The 23,817-nt window shown below is 38.8% G+C and overlaps 1 protein-coding gene across 1 annotated transcript in view; it reads right to left on the bottom strand.

Moving 5' to 3' along the window:
• Positions 1–23,817, bottom strand: part of ADARB2 (adenosine deaminase RNA specific B2 (inactive)) — a 651,932-nt gene that overhangs the window by 36,530 nt on the left and 591,585 nt on the right. Inside the window, exons 6-7 of the mRNA XM_020990375.2 lie at positions 21,376–21,527; positions 7,736–7,904 (exon numbers count right to left, since the gene is read on the bottom strand). Of these exons, the coding sequence (XP_020846034.1) occupies positions 7,736–7,904; positions 21,376–21,527 (321 nt within the window). The remainder of the gene's footprint in view (positions 1–7,735; positions 7,905–21,375; positions 21,528–23,817) is intronic.

Here is a 23,817-nt window from a genome sequence, read left to right as displayed (position 1 = left end):
ATGGTCATGACATTTTCTGTTTCTTATGTAGTCTTAACCAGACAGCATTGACTGCCTCAGGCTTGGGTACAAGTCATATGACTGTTTTGGAGCAGCGGGGTGGCTCAATGGATAGAATGCTAGGGCTGGAATGAGGAAGACTCATCTTTCTGTGTTCAAATATGGCCTCAGACACTATGTGACCCTGGGCAAGTCACTTCACCAAGTTTGCCTCAGTTTCCTGATCTGTAAAATGAGCCAAAGAAGGAAATGGCAAGCCACTCCAGCATCTTTGCCAAGAAAACCCCAAATAGAGTCACAAAGAGTTGGACATGACTGAGACAACTGAACAGCAACGTATGACTGTTACTCATTGCTGGTAAAGAGGCTATGAACATGCCCATTTTGCAGATTTGGGTAAATGCCACATGAGAATGCTTTCAAAATTAATTGGTAATTTTGTAGTAGACCTGGATGAGTACTCTGACTTAAGAATTAAGTGCTCTCTACCTTAGGGATTAGATCACCCTAATCAAGAGTTGTTTGAAAAGTGGCTTTGAGATTCTCATCCTAATGGGGTTAAGGAAATGTCAAGTATTGCCTTCTAATAATTATAATCACATAATGATTATGATAATTTTTGCTAAGTGCTTTATAAATATCATTCTAATTTTATCTCCACAACTCTGGGAGGCAGGTGATATTATCACCTCTATTTTACAGATGAGGAAATTGAGGCAGACACAGGTTGTGACTTGCCTAGGGTCGTAGAAGTAATAAGTGTCTAAAGCCCAGTTAGAGCACAGGCCTCCCTGATTCTAGGCTCAGTAGTCAAAGGAGCCATGTCTACAAATGATCAAAACAATCAGCTCATTTGCTAAAAAAAATTAGTCAATTCAGAAAGGGGAAATTATTAGTTATCATGTTACTGGTTAGCATCAAATTATTAGTTAGCATGTACACAAAATACCAAAATGTTACATTTCAACTTGAGTGTTCCTGACCTAATCTATTTACTACATCATTTGTTGTTTAATCCTTTCAATTGTGAACAATTCTTTGGGACCCCATTTGGGGTTTTCTTGGCAAACACACTAGAGTGGTTTGCCACTTCCTTCTCCAGCTCATTTTGCAGATGAGGAAACTAAGGCAAACAGGGTTAAGTGATTTGCCCAAGATCACCCAGTTAGTTATTGTTTGAGGCCAGATTTGAACTCATGAAGATGAGTCTTCCTGACTCCAGGCCCAACACACCATCCCCACCTAGTTGCCCATCACTACATCATACTGCGACAATATGTGTGACTATGTATATATATGTATGTATGTATATAAAATACATATGCACACACACATGTGCGTACACACCATTGTTACTAAGCAATAGTTTTTCTGGAGAGAAAGGAAAAGAAGAGGAGGGGATGGATGGTGGCACAGGGGCTAGAAGGCTAGATCTGGAGTTAAAAAGACCAGAGTTCAAATCTGACCTCAGATACTTACTAGCTAGGTGACCCTGTGAAAGTTACTTAACCTGTTTGCCTCTGTTTCCTCATCTGTAAAACGTTGATAATAATATCACCTACCTTCCAGGGCTGTCATACAAATCAAATGAGATATGAAAAGTGCCTTGCAAAAATTAAAGCATTATATAAATGTTAACTATTGTTATTATTGTTAATAATAATATTTTCCCCTGAAGATCAAGTAATAGAGATATAGCTGATAAGGGACATGCACAGCTATGGAGTCCTTCGGTATTTGATGACTTCTGGTGATTCTGTGTATGCATTTGCTTCTGTCCTTAAGCTGTACACATAGAATTTGGGCCAATGGGCCATTGGGATAAGAGAAGATAGGTAACCAAAGGCCGCGGATTCCACACCAGGTTCGAGATGCATAGAACCTAAACAAGTATTTATGAAGTCTTTGCTGTGTGCCAGGCACTGTGCTAAGCAATGGGGTTACAAAGACAAAGAATGAAGTAATCTCTGCTTTCAAGGAGTTTGATTTATTGAGCCATAGAATGTCCAAGAGTTGGAGGGAAATTTAGAATGCACCTAATTCATGCTCCCCAAGTTCATAAAAGAGAAAATGAGGGTAACAAAAAAATAAAGCAACTTTTTTTTTTAACATCAAACTGTTGGTTAGTAGCAAAAGAGTTGGAAAGTAGATCTTTGAGCCTAAGGCTCATTTTTCATTTTGCACTTCCCAAGGGAAGTAGATATTTCCTCAAGAAATTTGATTTTAAAAAATTTCAGACTTCTGATTTCAGAGGGAACTCCCAGTGTGAAAACTCCCTCTAGTGATACAGATGAATAGCTTAGAATGAGTTATACCAAAGGATGTGAAAGAAAAGTTCTAGAACACAAATGAATAAAAATAAAGCTATGATACCAAAGTAGGCTGCTAGGATAGTCCAAGAACATTCTCCCTGGTTAGGCATGGAATTCCTTCTGGATTTATTTTATTGTTTCAGTTGTATCTGACTCCTCATGACCCCATTTGAGGTTTTCTTGGTAAAGATACTGAAATGGTTTGCCATTTCCTTTTCTAGCTTATTTTACATACGGAAACTAAGATAAATAGGGTTAAGTGACTTGCCCAGACTCACAGAAGTAGTGTCTGAGGCCAGATTTGAACTTGGGAAGACGAGTCTTTCTGACTGTGCCACCCAGCTGTCCTGGATAAAGAAGTAGAAATGGATCTCTTTCAACCTCTCTGGGCCTCAGTTTCTTCATTTGTAAAATGAAGGAAAGGGAAACAGGGAACAGTGTAGTTTTTTCCCCTTCCCTTCTTGTGACCATGAGCAAGTCACTTTACCTTGCTATTCCTCATTTTCTTCATCTGTAAAATGCAGTGATTGTACCATAAGAAATCTTGAAATGGACATTTTCCGAAAAACCTGGGAAGACCTCTTTAAACAGATATAGAGTAAAGTGAGCAGTATGAGAACAGTTTATATAATGACATCATTATAAAGAAAAATAAAAGAGTTGAGAACTCTGATCAAAGCAATTATAAACCACAAGTCCAGAAGACTGAAGCTGTAACATGCCTCTTACTTCCTGCCAAAGAGGTGATAGACTTAAAATGCAGAGAACAGACATATATTTTCAGGCATGGTCAATGTAAGAATTTGTTTTTCTGGACTGTGTATATTTATGATGAGGGTTATCTTTGTCTTTGTTATTCAGTGGGGGATGGGCATTGGGAAAGACATTGTAAATGCATGTAAAATAAATTTATTTTTTAAAATAAAAAAATAAAAAATGAGTCATTGAATGAAATGCTATGAAAGGTTCCTTGTAGTTCCAAGTCTCATGCCATGAAGGTGCCCTGTACTCACCCATGAAGGGCAGAGCAAAGTTGCTTCTTAGAATATTTGAAGCTAGAAGCTGAAGCCAACTTGTGATCTGATCATTGGAGAGATCTCGCCTCCATCTCCCCTGTCTCTAATCTCTGAGCTCCAGGAAAAGATGAGGGACACTTAGGAACTGGACTCAATCAGTTAAATCCATCACCTTTGTTCCCTAACACTCCTCCCACTGATGTAGCAACAGTTACTATGGGACTTAGAGAATCTCAACTATGAAGCTTGTAAAAGGAAGTATATTGAAACACCTCTCAGGACACCAAAAAAAAAAAGGAACTAATTTTCTTACTGACAGAATATCAGGGAGTCTCCTAAAACATTTATCTATTGTCTTCTTTGTCAATGTTTATCTAATTATCTAATCATCCATTGAATCAAAAGGTTCATTCATTTATTTATAATCTCCAATGTCCATTGAGCTTTTAACCTTCTAATGTTTATTGTGCTATAAACCCAATATTTTGTTTGCTACCAAAGCTTCCAAACATGCCCCCAAGTTATATCAATTGTTATTTATGACATTCTGTACCCAGAACAGCACCTGCTGTGGTCTTATTTATATGACTTTTTAGGATCTATTGATTTAAAAACTGGCTCCCAATGTGTTTTAGCTTTTGAAGGGAGTGGTGGGGAGTTGAAATGGTCTAGATCTGGCTTCTATATCGAGTTAGTAAATAAGCTCTTATTGTAATGGATTCTAGTTTACTTTTAAATAATATGAGAGAGAATTAGCAAAGGGGATTACAAATGGTATTCATCTCATGGATACATTATCCCTAATTAAAGATATAATTGTGCTAATTGATTGTCATTTAAATAAATAAGAAGTATGTGACATAGATGATGGAATAATTCAGCTTTAACACTTTTTTTCTTTAGCATTTGCTCAAATTGGAACTCTGTCTCATAACAGAGGCAGTTAGAAATTTATAAATATAGATGAAAATGGTTCCCAAGCAGTTTGTTGAATAAGATTGATTCCCTTGGAAAGATGGTCACAGTGTGAAACTTGGTGATAAGCATCTCTTTTAGGATGCCTGGGGTCCCAATGACATCTTAGGTTTCAGGGCTTCAATTTAAGCACTGCCTCAAAGTAAGAAATATATTCTCTCTCTCTTTTAAGAATAGAATTTTATTTTTTAAAAATTACCAAGCACTTATTTCATACCTTCACATATTCTCTCTCTCAAATTCAACAACCCAAAAAAGTAAAAGTTTTTTTTTTTCCTACAAAACACAAATAGTCAAACAAAACAGATTCCTTCATTGGCCATATCCAAAAATGTAGAACGTATTATTCTCAATCCCAGTAGCAATAAAAAAGGTGAGGCTTAGGGAGCTTTAAGGATGAGTGTCCCCCATCCTTTCCAGGGGCCAAACATAGGGGAGCCTGGGAGATGATAAATTCCCTTAGGTATTCTCTCTACTCTACCTATGCATTTGTTTGTATTTTGCTTTTTAATTATTCTCACAGTGATATTACATGAACATAGATTGTATTTATCCATTTCTTCATTCTCTAATTTATTCCACAAATACTTATTAAATGATCCCCAATAGAATGTAAGCTTTTTGAGGGCTGGGATAGCTTTATTGTTGTCGTCTTTATGTCATCAGTGCCTAGCATAGTGCTCGGTACCTGGTAAATGCTTAGTAAAAATTTGTTAAATTGTATGCCTATTATGGGCAAATCACAAGTCAACACTAGGAGGAACAGAAAGATATGTAATATATAAGCTCTAAACTGGATTCCTTGAGGAAAAAATATTCTATTTATCTTTATCTTATTTATGTTGCCTAGGACTTTGCATGGAGTCAGTGTTCAATGTTATAAATATAGTTCATTCAATGTTATAAGTATAGTTTATTCAACACTAGGGAAGTGTTCAGAGTGAAAAGTTTCAGATGGATATTGAAATGCTTCCCCATTCTAGCTTGAGAATGATTGTGAAACCTGTTCTCTCTTTCATTATTTGGAACTTTCCTGTCTTCCTGCCTTATCCTTTCCCCTTGGCATCAGATGTGGCCTCTGGTTGCACAAGGACCATTGAATTTTGCTCATGAGCTGTCACTTTTTTGTCCTCAAAATGAAATGATTTACCATCTCTCCATCTTCTGCCCCTGGACAGAATTTTTTAAACCTAAGTTTTAGATGAAATGTCCTTTGTTCAATCTAAATTATCATAGTTCTGAGGTTTGGTTTCTGGATTTATATAACTGGATAGAAAACAACTAAATGTTTTATTGCTTTCAAGTGAAACCGATTCACAATGAATGTTACATAATGCTTAAGATCTTAAATCATTCATGTAATATATACTCCGGCTGAAAAACAGCAAAAAATAGATCCATTCTTTAAAAAAAAGCGCTTTGTTTAATTTGACTCTCTGATTCTCTATTTAAAGGCCTGTGCTTTTCTAGTAGTCATGGAGGCACAAAATCCTCCAGTGCCATTAGATATCCTGTGGGCTCATCTACTATTTCCTAATCTGGACCATGTTGCTTTCCAATATCAACGGCACCCTTTTTATTATTGTAATTGTTATTTGCCAAGAGTTCTCCAATGCATCTTGTTCTGAGCTTTAGACTCAATAAGTTACATAGTCTTGCAGTCCAGGAGTTTGCTTCAGAAATAGGCAGTGACTGCGTAAATCATCAAATTTCAGAGACATCACTTTAAGACCTGGGAGGTAAATCTGAGGGACCTTGAGTTTGCAGGCAGTAGGAAATGGGTTTTGAGGGTTATTCACTTGTGGGGTTAGGGGAGAGAACATGAGGGGAGTAGATAGAGCCAAGAGAAGATGCATACATCCAAGAGGAGGTGATCATATCCAGGAAGTCAGTGACCAATCTGAAAAGGATGGTACCAACCAAAAAGTTCCTTTTGGAAGTGAAACAAAAAATACTTAGGGCTAAGGATTAGCCTTCTGGATGAAGAGTAGGTTGGGGAAGGGGGAAAGACAGAACTAAAGAAGAGAGCAAGAAAGAAACATAGAGAATAGAGGCATAGAATAAAATAGAAATGATAAGACTGGGACCCAGTGAAGGATGTATAGGTTAAGTTCCTAGTTGATATACTAAACTTTCCAAAGCACATCTTCTCCCCTTCCCTTCAGTCTTCAGCAGGGCCATTATGCTATTACTTATACTATGGAGACAGGTATACTTATGCTCCTTGAAGGCAGGGGCTATTTTGTCTTTCTTTGTATCCCTGGCCTTTAGTTTTAGTGCCTGGTATATGGTAGGCATTTAATAAATGCTTTTTGATCTGACTCAACAGATAGATTTCAAATTTCCTCAAGGATTTTAGAGTTTAATCACTGGATAAAAGCTGACTGACTGAACTGAAATATAATCTGTATTTTAATCTTTGCCATGACACCAGAAAGAACATTCCAACTTACTCGGTTCTTTTGAATTTCCTAAGTTCTTAAGGTTAAAGGTTCACTTAAAAAAATCTAGAAATACTTCTTTCCCCCAGAGAAATGGATCTGCTGTTTCTTTTTTTTTCTTCAAAGTTTGGAAACTTCTGAGAAGGAGCTATTGATGTTCAGAATTTTATTATACAAGTAGATTTTCTTAAAAAAAGAGAGAACCTGAGTTCATTGAGATGATATTACTATTGACAGGCCTATCAACAACAAATATAAGGCTGGTTCTGTAGCCTCTATTTAATTTACTGTCTATTGATGTTTAAAACCACAGAGACTGTAAAATTTCAATTCTAAACCACTAATTTGTTTCATTTTTCTAGGGAACTAGAGACTTTGATTTAGAAACCCTGTGGTATCTTGGAGCAGTAAAAGAATTTCAGTTGAACTCAAAATTGTTTTGATTTTCCCCCCCTCATCCCTTTATGAATACATGAAAATATTATCAGTGATAATATCTTTTTTCCTTTTTTTTTCTCTCTGACTAGAAAAACTATTTGATAACTGCACATCTCTTCCTAAGGTTTTACCCCTTCTCTCCCACTTTGAAATAGAAATCATTGTATACATTTATTTTCTTTTGGTTGTCTTATTAATTCTTGATAGAGCTGGGTCAAGCTGGTACAGGGAGGTAAATTATACCATTTTCCTTATAGTCAGTGGTACTTTCCCATGAGGATTCAGAATCTATGTTCTCGTGTTTTTTGATGTTATATCTGACATAGTCTGGGAAATTACAGACATGCCAAATACATGGTTAGTACGTGGGTAGTAAGTTTGTTATGAGACAGAGAATGCAGTAGCATCACTGAAGATCATGTCCTCTCTCTTTTTCTAGCACCTTTCTGAAGACTCCCTTTCTTTTGACTGATCAAGATCCCTCTAGCTGGAGTATCTACCTACTAGATCACATTCTTTTCATCTTCAGGTCAAAATGAAACTTGACCCTTACCTGGCAATCTTGTCTGTGCATGACATGGTGACAAGCTGTTCGCCTAGCAATACGCCATCCCATGTTTGAACAGCGTTGTGACACCGGACAGGGATGGTCCCTTCCCCTGATTCTATTTTTGTTCGTAGGTGTCCTCGGAACTTCCTGACGATGTGCCGGCTGCTGTTTACTAGGAAGTAAAAGGCAGGAGGTGAGAGACAGTAGCTATAGAGAGCAAACAGATAGCAAAACCATCCAATTTCCTGAGACATTAAAATGTTTGTTTCCTGGGAGGGGGCATAGGGAGAGAGTTCAAAGGATTCTAAAGTTTAAAGGTGGATCCCTTGGATTGGGCATAGGGTGAAAGGGTGAGGGCACTCCCAAATCAGAATGGAGAAAGGGGCAATTTGGTCCATGGATGATCTAGGTGTTGTAGCAAATAATGGCACCTAGGTGATACAGTGGGTGGACAGCTTAACTTGGAGGCAGGAAAACTGACTTGGACACTTACTAGCCGTGTGACTCTGAGCAAGTCACTTAACTTCTCTCAGCCTCAGTTTACTCATCTATAAAATGGGAACAAGGAGATGTTGGTTTAAGGTATTGAAAGGGGGCATCAGAGGCTGAAGTTGAAGAAGGAAGAACCTGGCAAGTAAAGAATGAAGAAATAGCAGGGGTCTAAACGCGACTCTGAGCAAACCTCATTGGATGAGAACTTTAGCTTTAGATGTTGTTCTTTAGCACCTCCTAGAGCTTCTGAGAGGTGAAGCCTCTTAGGACTACATGTTTCTTTTTCTTTTTTTCTTTCTTTCTCCATCCTTCCCTCCATAGCAAGAGAGGGGAATACAAAAAAGAAAAAAGGTGGGTATTGTAGCTGCTCTTCTGTATGGGGAGAAGCTGGCTAGGTTGGTTTGTTTGCTTTCCTCAGAGAGTCACTTGAACTGTTTGCTGTGAGGTCCCTTAGGACTGAACAATGTACAATCTGGGTGAGGGAATAATTGTCTAGAATCCAAACTTCACAGAACAAATCCTTAAATAAAAGGATTTGTTCTGTGAAGTTTGGATTCCGTCAAAGGGCTGCAGGTTCCCCACCCCGGTCTAGATTGTGAGCTCCTCGAGGGCAGGGACTGTCTTTTTTCTCTTTTTATATTCCCAGGTTTTAGCACAGTGGTGAGCACATAGTAGGTGCTTAATGTTTATTGACTGACTGAGGTGGCCATTCTGATGAGCTTTGAAGTTGCAACTTTGCAACTGTTATTCAAATTAAGAGGTAATGTTTTCTAAACATCTTTTAAAGATACTTGTAAATGTTATATTTGAATATAGAAGATGAGATGATTTGTCCTGATGAAAAGTGGGTGAGGATCAGTAGCTTTTTATGGTGCAGATGTCTACGAATGGACCAATGACATCAAAGGCTGCAGTGCAGTCTTATGAGTTATCCAGAGCAAACGGATTTTCCTCCATTGTGTGATGTGCTTTCCTTGCCAGTTTCCTGTGAGTGTGTGTGTCTTCTTTCCCCCAGAGATACTGAGTACCTTGATGGGAGAGTTTAAACTAGGTCTATTTGTGGATTGAGGTGTATTTTTAAAAAATCATTTATGCATTTGATTTAATATATTTCTTTTGCCTTAATTTTTAACTACACGGTTATTTTTAAGAAGTAAAAGTATATTATTATGAGTGGATGGGTGTGTAAATAAAAGCACATTGTTGTTATTCAGTCATTTCAGTCATGTCCAACTCTTTGTGATCCAATTTGGGGTTTTCTTGGCAAAGATACTGGACTGGTTTGCCATTTCCTTCTCCAACTCATTTGGCAGATGAGGAAACTGAGGCAAACAGGGTTAAGTGATTTGCCCAGGTTCACACAGCTGGTAAATGTCTGAGGCCAGATTTGAACTCAGGAAGATGAGTCTTCCTGACTCCAGGCCTGGCACTCCATTCACTGTACCACCTAGGGGAGACAACATCCAAAGCTCTATGTCCAAACAAATAAATTTGGATAAATTGGATATAAGCTCAGAGGCAGGAAAACATCAGTGTTATGGGGGAATCAGAAAAGACTTCTTATAGAAAGTGAAATTTTGGCTGAGACTTGAAGAAATCCAGAGAAGCCAGAAGACAGAGATGAGGAGAGAGAGAATTTGAGTGTGACTATGTCTTAGTGGTCTTTCTCTGGACACTTTAGAGCTGCTAATGTGAGAGCAGGTGGAAGTAAGCAAGATAGCCTAGGAAAGAGGTTTAGGCATCTTCCATAAGAGGGGCACGATTGTATTACATTGTGGGGAGTCCATACCAAGGAACATCCCAGGCGTTTGCCTGGTAATTACATTGTAGGGGTGGCTACAGTGATAAAGAAATTTAAGTCTTCTCAGAAAAATGAGGTGAATTGTCCAAGCCTTAGACAATCATAGACTCTAAGGTGATGCAGGCAGTAAGTTGTGGAGGCAGGATTTATACCAACATTCTCTGACTCTGAACTTTTTAATCTTTATTTCCTCACCTGTAAAATGGGCATAATAATAGTACCTGCATGGTTGTCCTGAGGATCAAAAGAGATAATCTATCAATAATGCTTTGTGAAACAAAGTTGCTATGTAAATGTCATCTTTATTATTACTATTATTGGTGTTGTTACTATTTAAACTCAAAGTCCTTTCTACCATAATATGATCCCTTTGTATAGTGTATACATAACATGAAAATGATTCCATCCTTGAGGCAGTTAGTGAAGATAAATCTGTCTACAGTATTGCAAATCTAATTTCTGATTTTCCTCCCTCCCAACATTTCTTTTTCCTTCCCATTTCTTTAAACTCCAACTTAATAACCATCAGTGAAAAGAAACATTCAGATCCATAAAATTCCTGCCCATCTTTCTTGATTATACTGGTGAAAAGCTGGTTGCTAAGTTTCAGAAGAAACATTTGCCAATTCTTATCCGCAGCCTCTGCAAAAGTAAATTTCCCATAAAAAGAACTTAAACCTTCTTAATATGCATGAAAACAGTGGACCTGATCTGAATTAACAACTGGTTTCCAGTAGTTAACCCGGGTTTTTGTCTGTAGGATTTTTTTTTTTTTTGCCTGAAGGGCCAGGTGGTTGAAATATTTCCAGGGAGTGTTTATCTGGGGACTTGCAAGTCACAGGCTGCATTCTCTGGCTTCTCCCCTGTTCAGTTTGATCAATACCACGGTGAACCTAAGTGGTTCTGATCTTGTGGTGCCCGTCCTCCCTTGGTGCATCTTAGCTAATTGCAAACGGCATAAGGAGGTTGAAGATGCCTCTTGAGTCTGAACAAAATGTCAATCCAAGCAGAAATTGGAGGAGACTCATTTGAAATGTTCTGGAGTGGATTGATAGTGTGCCAGCACTCTTTCTATTGTACCATATTGGGATGACAATAGAAAAATACACACATATAAAAGGGAGAGAGTAAATGTATAAAAGAAAGGAAAGAAACAAACACTTATTAAGCACCTACTATATGCCAGGCACTGTGCTAGATGCTTCACAACTATCTCATTTTATCCTTACAATGACCCTGGGTGGTAATGCTGTTATGAGTCTTACTTTATAATTAAGGAAACCAAGGCTATCAGAAGTTAAGTGACTTGCCCAGAGTCATACAGCAAGTAAGTATCTGAGGCCATATTTGAACTCAGGTCTTTCTGACTCCATGCCTGGTACTCTGTCCACTGTGCCACCTTGCTGCCTCTGGTAGAGAATCCTATTTTTCAAAGCATAAAATTTTCATCTGCAGAACTGTTTCAAAAAAAAGTTCCATAGGGGCAGCTAGGTGGCACAGTGAATAGAGCTCTGGCCTCGGAATCAGAAGGACCTGAGTTCAAATCTAGCCTCAGACATTTAACACTTACTAACTGTGCGACCCTGGGCGAGTCACTTAACCCTGATCGCTTCAAAAAAAAAAAAAGAAAAAAAAAGTTTTATTATTGCCCAGGTAAGGGACTACTTTATTATCATTACTGCTATCTTCATGCTTCTTATCTTATATTGAGTAAAGTTCTGAGAGAAACAGTTTTGAGAGGGGTAAATAAATAGCCTACTATTATTATTATTTTTTGTGCAGGTGTAAAAAAGATATTGTTGTTAAGTTGTGTCTGACTCTTCGTGACTCCATTTGGGATTTTCTTGGTAGGGGTACCAGAGTGGTTTGCCATTTCCTTCTCCAGCTCATTTTACAGATGAGAAACTCAGACAAACAGGGTTAAATGACTTGCCCTAAGTGTCTGAGGCCAGATTTGAACTCTGGAGGAAGAATCTTCCTGACTCTAGGCCCAGCACCCCATCCACTGTACCACATGCTTTTTATAACTGAATAAAAAGTATTTGTATAATATCGTTGGTGTCTTATTCTCGTCTTTTACCAATAAGTTCAGATGGAGAATCCCCTGGGCAAGTTACTATCCTGGTATCATTGTTTTATATTCTGTGGTTTATCAAATAGATACATAAATGACTGCTTTTTTGCAGTTGAATAGAGGTAGTAGGATGTATACTTATCTCCTGTAGGCTCACTAAAAACATACTTGGGACAGTTCGGTAGCAGACCCGACAATGGCGATAATATGCACTCTCTTGTTCCTACTTGGAACTGAACCTAAAATATCCTGGATTGCTATCAAGCTCATTTTAAAGGCCTCTGGGGACAAAGATTTTACAGGTTCCTTTGGGTAAACATCTTTGAGAAGAGCTGAGAAAAATATGAGGGTCCTGGGACTAAAGCCATTTGAAGGAGGTGGGTCCAGATTGCAATACTGGGTCATAGGTTCCAAGCTGTTGAGCAGGGGTGTGGAAAAGTTGAATATCCTGAAATCTTTTACCAGCCTGGTATCTAGAGCTCAGATCTCTTGCTGTGATTTTGGACTAGCTGCAAATCCTGACAATGATACTGAGACTGGTGCAGAGCTCAGCATCTCGTTCCTCCTCAGATCAGATTACGTTAGCTTTCAGGCATTACTATTATACAATGGTTGTAGAAACATTGTTATGGAGTTCTTGGTTTCTCTAGTAAAATCTCTTTTTGTGTTTTAATGTGGCATGGAGGTGACCCTGTTCTAGCACATCCTGTCAAGCTGGAAAAATTTGAGGGGATAACCAATTGACCGGCTGTATATCTCTTATTTAAGCACCAGCGTGGCTAAGTACACAATGGATTGCCACCCAAAGGTTGGCCAACAGCTGATAATTTCTCTGTCTCTTTCCCCCTTACCTTTTCACCTTCCCCCTTTCTATACAGAATGATATAGTTATAACTCTATCTTTAGATATATCTAAATATATATGTAGAGATATATCTATCTCTAGCTGTATCTGTAGATATCTCTATAGCATATTATCTATTTATCATATTATGTTTATAATATTCACACACATTAGAATTCATGATAAGGTTTACTAAGACTATTTATGGGTATCGGTGAAAGGAGACTCAGGATGAAATCATGGGTATTTTGAAGTATTAAAGATGTCTCATTCTCTCATTATTGATTCCTTTTCTTCTGTATTGAAAGAAGGGAAACTATAGCTCTATTTCTGTCTGAACTCTTAAATTACCCTCCGAGTTCAGTCTTGCAGTATGTTTGCACATCCAGTTGGGATGGGTACACTATGTGTGTGTGTATGTGGTGTGTGTGTGTGTGTGTGTGTGTGTGTGTGTGTGTGTGTGTTTGTATGAAAGCTGTGGCACAGCTGTAGGTTAATAGAGAGGCAAGGAGGCAGCAGGCCCCATGTGGAGGAGATGCAATGGTGTGTTTCAGACCAAAAGAGGGAGTGAGGAAAAAATGAAGCCAAAGCTATCAAGGCAGAATAGCACATTGGCAGAAGAAAGGGAAGCAGCCCCAGGGGTGGTGGAGGAGGTGGGGGGGGGTTGGAGCTGGCAAGCCATTCCATTCTGATGGATTCTTGAAATACATGATATTTTAAAATCTGATCACAAGTTAATTGGTATCAATCCTTCCCTCTATGAAGAAATTAGCATAATTGACTAAGGACATATGTGTTTTATAAAGTTGTTCCATTTTTAATTGTGAAGACATGAAAATGACCCTTTTGGAAAGGATGATAGGCTGTGTGTGTGTGTGGGGGAGTGGACAGAACATTTACCCTGGCATTAGAGGACCTAAGCTCAAATTCTCCGTCTAACACTGTCACCTGTGTGACAGGAGGCAAGTCACTTACCCTTTCTGAGTTTCAGTTTCCTCATCTATAAAATGAGGAGGACTGAATTTGCTGGCCTCTGAGGTCACTTTGAGCTACAGACTGGGGTTCTGGAACATTTTTTGTGCATGTCATAAACCCTTTTGGCAGTCTGATGAAGCCTATGGACTCTTTCTCAGAATAATCTTTTTAAAAAATTGGAGCAAGTTGTAAATTTCAGTTAGAGGTTAATGAGAATAAAGATATAATTTTTCCCACCCAGTTCATGGATGGGAAAAAGTATCTGTGGACACCTTGAAGGGAGATGGGAGGGCTATTGAACCAAGGTTAAGAACCCTTGATACAGAACTATTATACTATTCATCTTCTATTTTACCAAGAGTGAGTTCCTAAAGCACCATTTAAGGATTTTTCAATCAATAGCTTGCACTAAGAGCTTACTATGGGTCAGACACTATGCTCAGCACTGGGTATACTAAGATAAAAATGAAAACTTTGTCTGTCCTTGAGTGGCATACATTCTAAGGGGGAAGACAACATGGACATCCATGGGAAATATAGATATAGGAGGTAGTTTGGGAGGCACCATTAGCTGTGAGAGGGCTGTGGGGCTTCATGAAGAAATTGGTGCCTCAAATGAATCTTGAAGAAAAGCAGGGATTCAAAGAGGCAAAGGCCAGGAGAGAGTTTGTCCTTGCCTATTAGCTTCTAAGCTGCCCAGTATTTTTTTTTGTTTGTTTGGTGGGGTTTGAGGGATGCTCAACAGTATGGATAGGAAACTCCTGAAAAACAGGGAGGGTGACTTTTCCACTTGCTGTAAATTCCTCACAGTACGTGGTTCTGTTCCATGCGCACTATATGAGAAATGGGGTGTTGTCTGCTAAGAGTGGCAAACAATCCTAGTACTATGAAGAACTTTGAAACTCTAACCCAGATCCACAAACAGCAGAGAGACCTCTTGACTTCATGAACCAGGAATGCTTAAATCATGAACAAATCCTCTTGAGCATTTTAAAAGCTCCCAAGGCTGTCCCACCCCTCTGCCATTAACCAATGACTGTAGCCTCACTGTAGTCTCTGGTCATCCATATTTTATCATCCTTAGGCCCGGTCTGTCACAGAAAAATGAAAAAAGATGCACTTAAATCATAAAGTGTAGATGGATGATATTTGAGCAAGTCTCTTCTTTTTGATTTTGAATATAAAGACCTGAATTGGTGACAGGATAAGCCTCTCTTTCAGGGAGTCTCTAAAAATAAAACTACTGTAGAGAGTCCCCTAAATAACAGTGCCTTCCTCAAGAGATGTCATATGACTCATCCTGACTCCCCCCAAAGATCTTTGAAGGAGAAGAAAGAAATGTGTAAGTTAATTCTTCATTAATGGAAAAAAGAAGAAATTAAGTCCAAATTACAAACACTCCAAGATTCCTGCCTTCTCAGAAAAAAATCAAATTTCAGTAGTAGAAGGAGGTCACTGAGTCAACTGAATCAATTACCTCACTCCACTTAAAGTGCTTGTAAGATGCTATGCCTGGATACCTTAACCAGATCAAAAAACACCTGGATCAATCAAAGACTAAGTGAAAAAAGTCCTTGAAAGTCACTGGATGGACTGGTGTCGTGTTGATAGTGAGTCTTTTCTGAGTGATTGAGAGACTTGATCATACCCCAGGGTGGGAAGAAGTATTACACAATAGTAATAATAACACTAATAATAAACATTTAAAATGCATCTACTATGTGCCAGGCACTGTGCTAAGTACTTTCTAAACATCATCATCACAACAACCCTGGGAGGCAGGTGACCTTATTATCTTAATTTTAGATACGAGGAAAATGATACAAACAGAGGTTAAACGGCTTACCTAGGGTCACTCACACTGCTAGTAAGGGTCTAGTAAGTGGATTTGAACTCAGATTTTCCTAACTCCAGGGCCAGGGCTCTATTCAGTGAGCCATCTCCTCACTAGTATAGAACCCATGAGATTTTGAGTATCTAGGCAGTCAATAAGCATTTCTTAAGTGCCTATCATGCCCACTGTTGCGTATTGTCACTATTGTCCATGTTGTTATACAGTGTGTCTATATGTGTTTATTATGTCAGTATAACTAACATTATGTATTATGTAGGGCAGTCTGCTAAGCACTGGGGACACAAAGAAAGGCAAAAAATAGTCCCTGCCTTCAAGGAGCTCACATTCTAATAAAAGACATAGTACATAAACAATTATGTATAAATAAGACATACAAAATATAAATGTTGGAGCCATTACAGTCAAACCCCCAAGAAAGAATCATTTTGGGGGATGGTGTGAAAGAGACAAGCAGTCACCCAGCCTCTGAGGTTTTCAAACCTGCATTCTGACAGCATTCCTGGGACTGTAGTAGCTGATGGCAATATCTGCCTTGGGAGGTCAGGAGGGACTGGACTTACTAAAGAAAAGCAGATTCAAGAATCTAGAAGGAGGTTAGTAGCAAAGCTACAACATTCCTGAGGGGAATTTTATGGGTATCCCTGGGATGGGGAGAAAAGGGCCACCAGCAACCAGAAGCTATAGTTATCCTTGTCACATGTTGTCTCAAAGCTTGAACTTGTCTTCCCCTGGACTTCTAAGTACCAGTGGAAGTCTGGGTCACAGACTTCTAGAAGCTAATTGTCAGGCTGACTACATGATGTCAAATGATGATGATGAAGGGAAGCACCCTGGTGGGGGCCTCATCAGTTATGGCATGAGAAAAGCAACCCCCTCTCATTCCCTACTTCCATCTTCCAGCTCTCTAGGGATGACTCTAAGGCTATTCCTAGAGCTCTGAGGAGATACAGTTGCTACCCTCTGGGAAAAGAGCCTATTAATCTTAGTGGGGACTGGGAAAGTTCCAAGCTTGTGCTAGAGCAGAAATAGCAAGGTTCCTGATGGCTCTACCACCCCCACTCCAGGTTCTTCCCTGTGATTACTTTCTTTTTACTCTGTATGCATCTTATATGTACATAGGTCTGTGCATATTGTATAATCCAATTAGAATATGAGCTCCTTGACATCAAGGAGAATATATCTGCCTCTATTTTAATTCCCTTTGCTTTAACACAGGGCTTGGCACAAATAAACCCTCAATAAGTGCTTGTTGACTGGCTAACTGAAACACTTCAAGTTGCTTTCTAGTATAAATATTGTAATAATAACCCCCTGTGCTTATCTGGCTCATTGTATAATATATGTGTGAGGGGAATGTCTTAGTTACCTTCTTTCCAACACCTGTCATTTCTAAGAAAGCCATTAAGGTAAGGCATCTATCCGTACCTGTTTAATGAATCCCAGGATGCATCTGAGACTGGATGAATTTTAAATTTTATTAAATTTATTAATTTTATTTATAATAATAAATAATTTTATTTATAATAATAATAATAAATAAATAAATTTATTAAATTTATTAAATTTCCATCCATGGTGTAATGGAAAGTGTACTAGAGTTGGCTGCATTTTACCTGTGTAAACTTCAACAAATCCCTTCATTCCTTTTCTGGGCCAGAGCTTCCTCACTTGCAGAACAACAGGCTTGGACTCACTGATGTGTAAGATCCTTTCCAGCCCAAATATTTCATGAATTTAGGAATCAACAGGACTTCTGAAGAAGCCATTTGGTGTCCAGTACACAAAAAAATGTGGAATGCTTTCTGAATTTGTGCACTACTATAGGAGGCCTTGCTAGTGAGTCTTAAATTTCTTGTAGTTCTAACCCCATCCTCTTGTGATTCCTACTAGGAGGTCAGAGACCAAAATGGCAGCAAGAAACTGAATACATTTGAAAGACTTTTGCCCCCCCCCCCGAGTCAGAAGGCTTAGACTATATTTTTATGGTGGCAAAAAATATGGATGAAAATGAAAGCCATTTCCAAGTAGCTGAATAAGGGACCACATTTTGCAGTTTAAAAAAAGGGGCTGTTTTATATCATTTAGACATAGGTCATGTATATTTACAAAAAGTGCTTCACTTTTCTAATTTTTCTCCAGAAGTTCATTAAGCTTTACATTACATTTTCTGCTCATCCAAGCCAAGAAATCCTTCCATATACTTGGTATTTCTTTTTAAAAGAAGCTTATTTTAAGCTTTTCCATATTGCTCGTTGGCTCTCCCAAACCCTTCTCCTCCCCCCACAGAGAGACATTCAGCTCCTTTCATTCAGGATGCTATGCTCATAAGAGGCACTTGATAAATATTTATTCTATTGAATTTAGGCAACCACCTCAGCTTTCGGAGCCTCTCCCCAAATCACCATGTTGTCTATCTTGTGTCTATTCATAAATGTATCTACATATAAATGTGTCCTTCATTTGCCATCAGCTGTTCTGTGGTTTTGACTTCAGTATCATCATCACGATGCACCTTCCTTCCCTCCCCTTCTCTGAGCCCTTCCAAGCTCATCACCAGGAAAGTCATCGTCATGGAGATGGTTTTGTTTTGGTACTCAGACTTCATTAGTATCCTTGTTGCTTCTGTCCCTGGGACTAGAGGGTGGAACAAATAACTCTTCTCACCCCCTTCAAAATCCCAGCCATTCTCTTCATTTGCCCCTAGTGCTCTGCTTGATTTTGACTCCATCATCATGCCATCCCAAACCCCTGCCCCTAAACTTTTGGCACTGCCTTGTCTCTTCAACTCCCTTTTTGTGTATTATCTTTCTCTATTAGATTGTAAGCTCCTTAAGATCAGGGACTCTAGCACATAGTAGGCACTTGATAAGTCTTTATTGTAGGGTAAATGTACTAGCTAGCAAGCTCCTTGAGGGCAGAGATTGTTTCACTTCTGTCTTTATGTAACCTGTGCCTAGCATATATGTGGATAGCATATGTTGTGGTTCAGTCATTTCATCATGTCCAATATTTCATGACCCCATTTGGGGTTTTCTAGGCAAAGATACTGGACTGGTTAGCCATTTATTTGCCATTTTACAGATGAGGAAACCGAGGCAAACATGGTCATACAGTGTCTGAGGCCAGATCTGAACTGAGGAAAATGACTCTTCCTGACTCCAGGTCCTCCTAGCTACCCTGGATAGCATATAGTAGATATTTAATAAATGCTTATTGGTCCCTTGATTGATAAACATTTCATTTTTTCTTCCTATTTGCTTAGTTTGACGTTTCCATTTCCAAAGGGAATGAGCAGCTTGGGAAGGAGGAGGAATAAACTATATAACTCTAGCATAAACCCATAGAGGTTATTACTAATGGGTGTGGAGCATCCTTTCAGCCAGTCTAAAGGCTGGTCATTTGGGTAAAATGTTCATAGGATTTAAAAAAAATTTTTCACTCTAGTGGATTTAGTATCTAGTATACTGAGTATATAAAATGGATTCCTCAGAGGAACAAGGCTTAGAAATTAAACAGAGCCCCCCTCAGGAAATCAGGGCTATATATATGGAATTTATCACAGATTCTCTCAGAGGCCTGGGGAGGGGAATCCTCATAACCTCTGTGTCCTGGTTAGGCAGATATATTTGAACTATACACTACGCTCAGTCATAGAAAATCACCTTAAAATAGCTTCAACATTTCTCCAAAGTTAGTAACCAGTTTATATTATACTTAAGAAGAGGGATGTTTGATCCACAAGGTTCCCCTTTTATTCTTTCTTCTGTTTCTTTTTATTCTTTCCTTTGTTCTCCAACCTCTTGAGAATTTTGGCCAGTTAGTTTTACGTAAGGGAAAAACAATACCAACAGTAACACCAAAACCAGCTTTTCTGTAAGACTTCATCCCGTATTCCAACTGCCCATCTCAGGAACATGTGCCACCAATAACAGAGGTGACTGAGAAGAATAGAACATGGTTGGCCTACCACATCTCATTTTTGATAGTAGGCAGTTCAAGAGCATCCTTCCTCACCCCTCAAAAAGCCTTGATCTTGGTCTGAAAGGGACCTTAGAGGTCTAGATCTAGCCCAACTGCTTCATTTTATGGGAGGAGAAATTGAGGCCCAGAAAGCTTAAGTGACTTGAATGAGATCATACAGGTAAGTTCCTGTAGCTTTATCTTCATAGAGGAAAAATAGTTGATGTGTCACTGAGATAACTTAAGAAGGGATTCCCTTCCCCCACTCCAAAGCAAGTCTCCTAAATGACTCTAACTTAGTTGCAAAGGTTGCGCTTTGTTCTCCTCTAATCCCTTAGTGGAAGTAAGCATTTCTTGAGATAATCCACTTCATTCATAACCAAGGTTACAATTATACCTGCCAAAGGAAGGGAAGAATTATAGAGCTAACAAAAAATGGAAACAAAGTAGGTGCCCATCATTGAGGAATGGCTGAATAGACTGTGGTATATTATTGTAATGGAATTAGTTATGCATTGTTAAAGATAATGAATATGAGTGCAGAGTAAGCACTTCATAAAAGTTTGTTGAATTAAAAGGGATGGCTTGCTGGGTAGAGGAGGGAGAACAGATAAATTTGGAAATGCAGTTGATGTAAAAATAAAAAAAATACATTTTAAAAATTAGATTTAATTCAGAAAAGCTTAAGAAGAACTGTTTGAACTGATGAACTGTGAAGTAAGAAAAATAAAAAAACAAATACTATAGAAATACAGTAAATATGACATTGAAAGGAAGCTAGACTCTGAACTGTAAAAACCAATCTTGATCAGGAGAAAAGATGAAACATGCCTCTTCCTTCTACATAGAGAGGTGGAAAACAATGAATGGAGAATACTGTATAAGCTGTCACAGTGCATTAATTTATTTTGATGACTTGTTTTTCTTTGTCATAATAATAGTAGCATTTACATAGGATTGTCAGGTTTGCAAACACTTAAAATAGCATCCATTTGATCCTCACAAGACACTTGTTATATATGGTAAGTGCTATTATTATCCCCATTTAAAGAGGAAATTAAGGTAGAGAGAGGTTAAGTGACTTGCTCAGGGTCACTCAGCCAGTAAGTGTCTGAGGCAAGACTCAAAACTCACTTCTTTCTTACTCCAAGTCCATCACTATGCCCATCTTGGAACTCCACTGCCCTCTGAGGAAAATTCAATGGCACTGGTGGTTGTGTCATGCATGAAAACTCTAGTGTCAAAAAAAAGCCATAAAGAAACATTTTTCACAATTGAAAAATATTTGCTTAAAACTCACTTTTGTCTCAGCCTGTGAATTACTTCTATAATTCTTCTTTTGTTCACATTCTTTTGTGAACAGACCATGTTCTAATAAATAGGCACCAGACACACACGTGTGTGCATGTGTGTATGTGTGTGTGTGTGTGTGTGTGTGTGTGTGTGTGTGTGTGTGTATGTGAGAGAGAGAGAGAGAGAGAGAGAGAGAGAGAGAGAGAGAGAGAGAGAGAGAGAGAGAGAGAAGGATGATGACGATGACCATGTTGACAGATGACACTGTTACTTTTGGTGGTGCTAGTAGTGTGTGTGGCTTGGGTGCTTGCGCCCTTTGGCAGGGGAAGGATTAAAAGTGGTCTCTTACAGTCAGTTGTGATTTCATAGGGAGAGTTGAGGCGCGCGTCTCCGCAGGGAGAGGTGTTCACATACAGATGAAATAGGATGTTCTCTTTCAGCCGATATCCTCCCTCTTTCAACTGCATGAAGATGGATCGTTCCGAGTCCTCTCGCTGTTTGCTATGATCACAAAGAGGTTCCAGGTCATTTTGAGTGCTCCAAATCAGAAACATTCCTACCAGGCAAATGGCTCTGCTTTTTTTCTATTCTCTCCACCCTCTCCACCCCTCACTCCACCTCCCCCCTGACTTTTTCGTTCTGAATCATGTTTTCCTCTTGTGGCAAATCCTCTGAAATATTTAGCAGCCCTGCCGCTTGGAGTGAGACAAGCGGATCAGAGCTGCCAATGCATTCCGCACCCTGGGGTAAAGTTTGACTTTGCGGGTTTATCTTTTTCCATGGTTTGGTTTCCCCCACAGACACTGACCAAGATCTATGTATTTATGAAGCTACTTTTCTGTGTATTTACACAGCTCCTGATTAGAGTAAACGGCTTTTAAATCTGACTCTGCCTAATGGCGATGGGGATTGAGTTTAAATAATGAAAAGAGAAAAGAGATTTTAAAAACAGCCTGAACTGACAGGCAGAACTACAAGGAAGAAATAGTAACTGTCAGGACTTTAATATATCGGTTTCCCCTTTCCTTCCTCACCCAATCATGACCAAGGGTATATAGACTCAAGGAAACCAGTTTCCTTTTGGTTATTTGATGAACTGGGGTTTTTTATCCTGGAAAAAGTTCCCTCTACCTCACAAAATCTATTTCAGTTATAGGAAGGAAGCTCCCAGTCAGTCAACAAACATTTATCAAGCACCTACTATGTGACAGGCACTATGGCAAACACTAGGGATACAAAGAAAGGCAAAAAACAGTCTAATAGTGGAGACAACATGCAAACAACTAGGTAAAACAAGACATGTACAGGATAAACTGGAGTTAATAAACAGAGGGAAGTCACTAGCATTAAGGAGCATCAGGAAATTTCTTCCAGGAGGTAGGATTTGAGTTGGGTGTTGAAGGAAGTCAGGAAGCAGATGTGACAAGGGAAAGAATTCCTGGCATTGGGGACAGCCACTGCAAATGCCCAAAGTCAGGAGATGGGATGTATTGTTTGAAGATCAGTAAGGACTGCAGAGTATAGAAAGGAAAGTAAGGTGTGAGAAGACTTAAATGGTAGGAGGGGCCAGCTTAAGAAGTCTTTCACACCTTGTTTCATTTGCTGGGTTTTTTTTTTTAACATGTGTACTAATTCATTAGAGAGTGTGGCATTGAAGATACAGAGGCAGTAGACTTGGGGTCAGGATATATGCATATCCTGTACTTATAGCAGGCATATATTAGCTGTGTGACCGTAGGCAAGTCATACATCCTTTTGCTATTCCAGATGACTCTCAAAGGTAAGGTTTTTTAACTAGGGGTCCATAAACTTGTGAAAAACAATTTTTTTGAAAACTACATTTTAATGTAATTGATTTCCTTTGTAATCCTAAGTATGTATGTTTTCTTATGTTTTAAAAAACCTTACTCTAAGAAGGGGTCCATAGACTTCATCAGATTGCCAAAAGGGACCATGACTCAAAAAAGGTAAAGAATTCTGCTCTAAGACTTAAACTTATTGGTGAATTACTGATTTTCATTATTGGAAGAAGTTTCCCCAGACACTGATGCTTCCCTATACAATGACAGAATCATAGATTTGGCCACACAAAAACCAGAAGTGAGGTAGGGAAACCTATTCAGCCAATATGTATTAAATGTGTATTAATTAAAAGGATGCCTTGGTAGTCCCTGGGATGGATATAACAGTTCAATAAGACATGCTTCTTGCCCTCAAAAAGCCACTTGATAATGGATTCTGTATAAATGGGACCAGAGGCATGCCACTCTACCAGAATAAAATGTTTCTCCCCAGAAGATTAAGACACATTGTTAATGCACATACACATACCTAAATCTTACAGTTGCATGATCCCTTAAATCATAGATCATGGATTTAGGGTTGGAAGGGTCACTTCAGAGGTCATTTAGTCTAACTCTTTCATTTTGTGAATGAAGAAACTGAGGCCTAAAGATGTTAAGTGATTTGTCCAAGGTCACACAGGGAGTAAATGTAAAAGGCAAGATTTGAAACCAGGTCCTCTGCCTCCAAGAGCCAGTGTTCTTTCCACTGTCACCACATGGTTTGTAGCTGGAATAGCAGCCACAGTCTTAAACGTTTTATTTTATAGAAGAGAAGGATCATTGCATCTTTTGGTCTTTTGGCTTTCTCAGGATTTGGCTGGGATTGGGAATTTGTGAAGATGTTGTAGCTGAACTTTTCATGAAGGTTCTGGATCCAGGGCTTTTACTTGTCCTACATTAATGGGGATTCACTGAGGAGAAATTGTACTTTATGAAAGTTTATTCTT

Source organism: Phascolarctos cinereus, unplaced genomic scaffold (genome assembly GCF_003287225.1).
Source record: "Phascolarctos cinereus isolate Bilbo 61053 unplaced genomic scaffold, phaCin_HiC Scaffold_1;HRSCAF=81, whole genome shotgun sequence".
Lineage (NCBI taxonomy): Eukaryota > Metazoa > Chordata > Mammalia > Diprotodontia > Phascolarctidae > Phascolarctos > Phascolarctos cinereus.
This window is presented reverse-complemented; position numbering and strand designations above follow the sequence as displayed.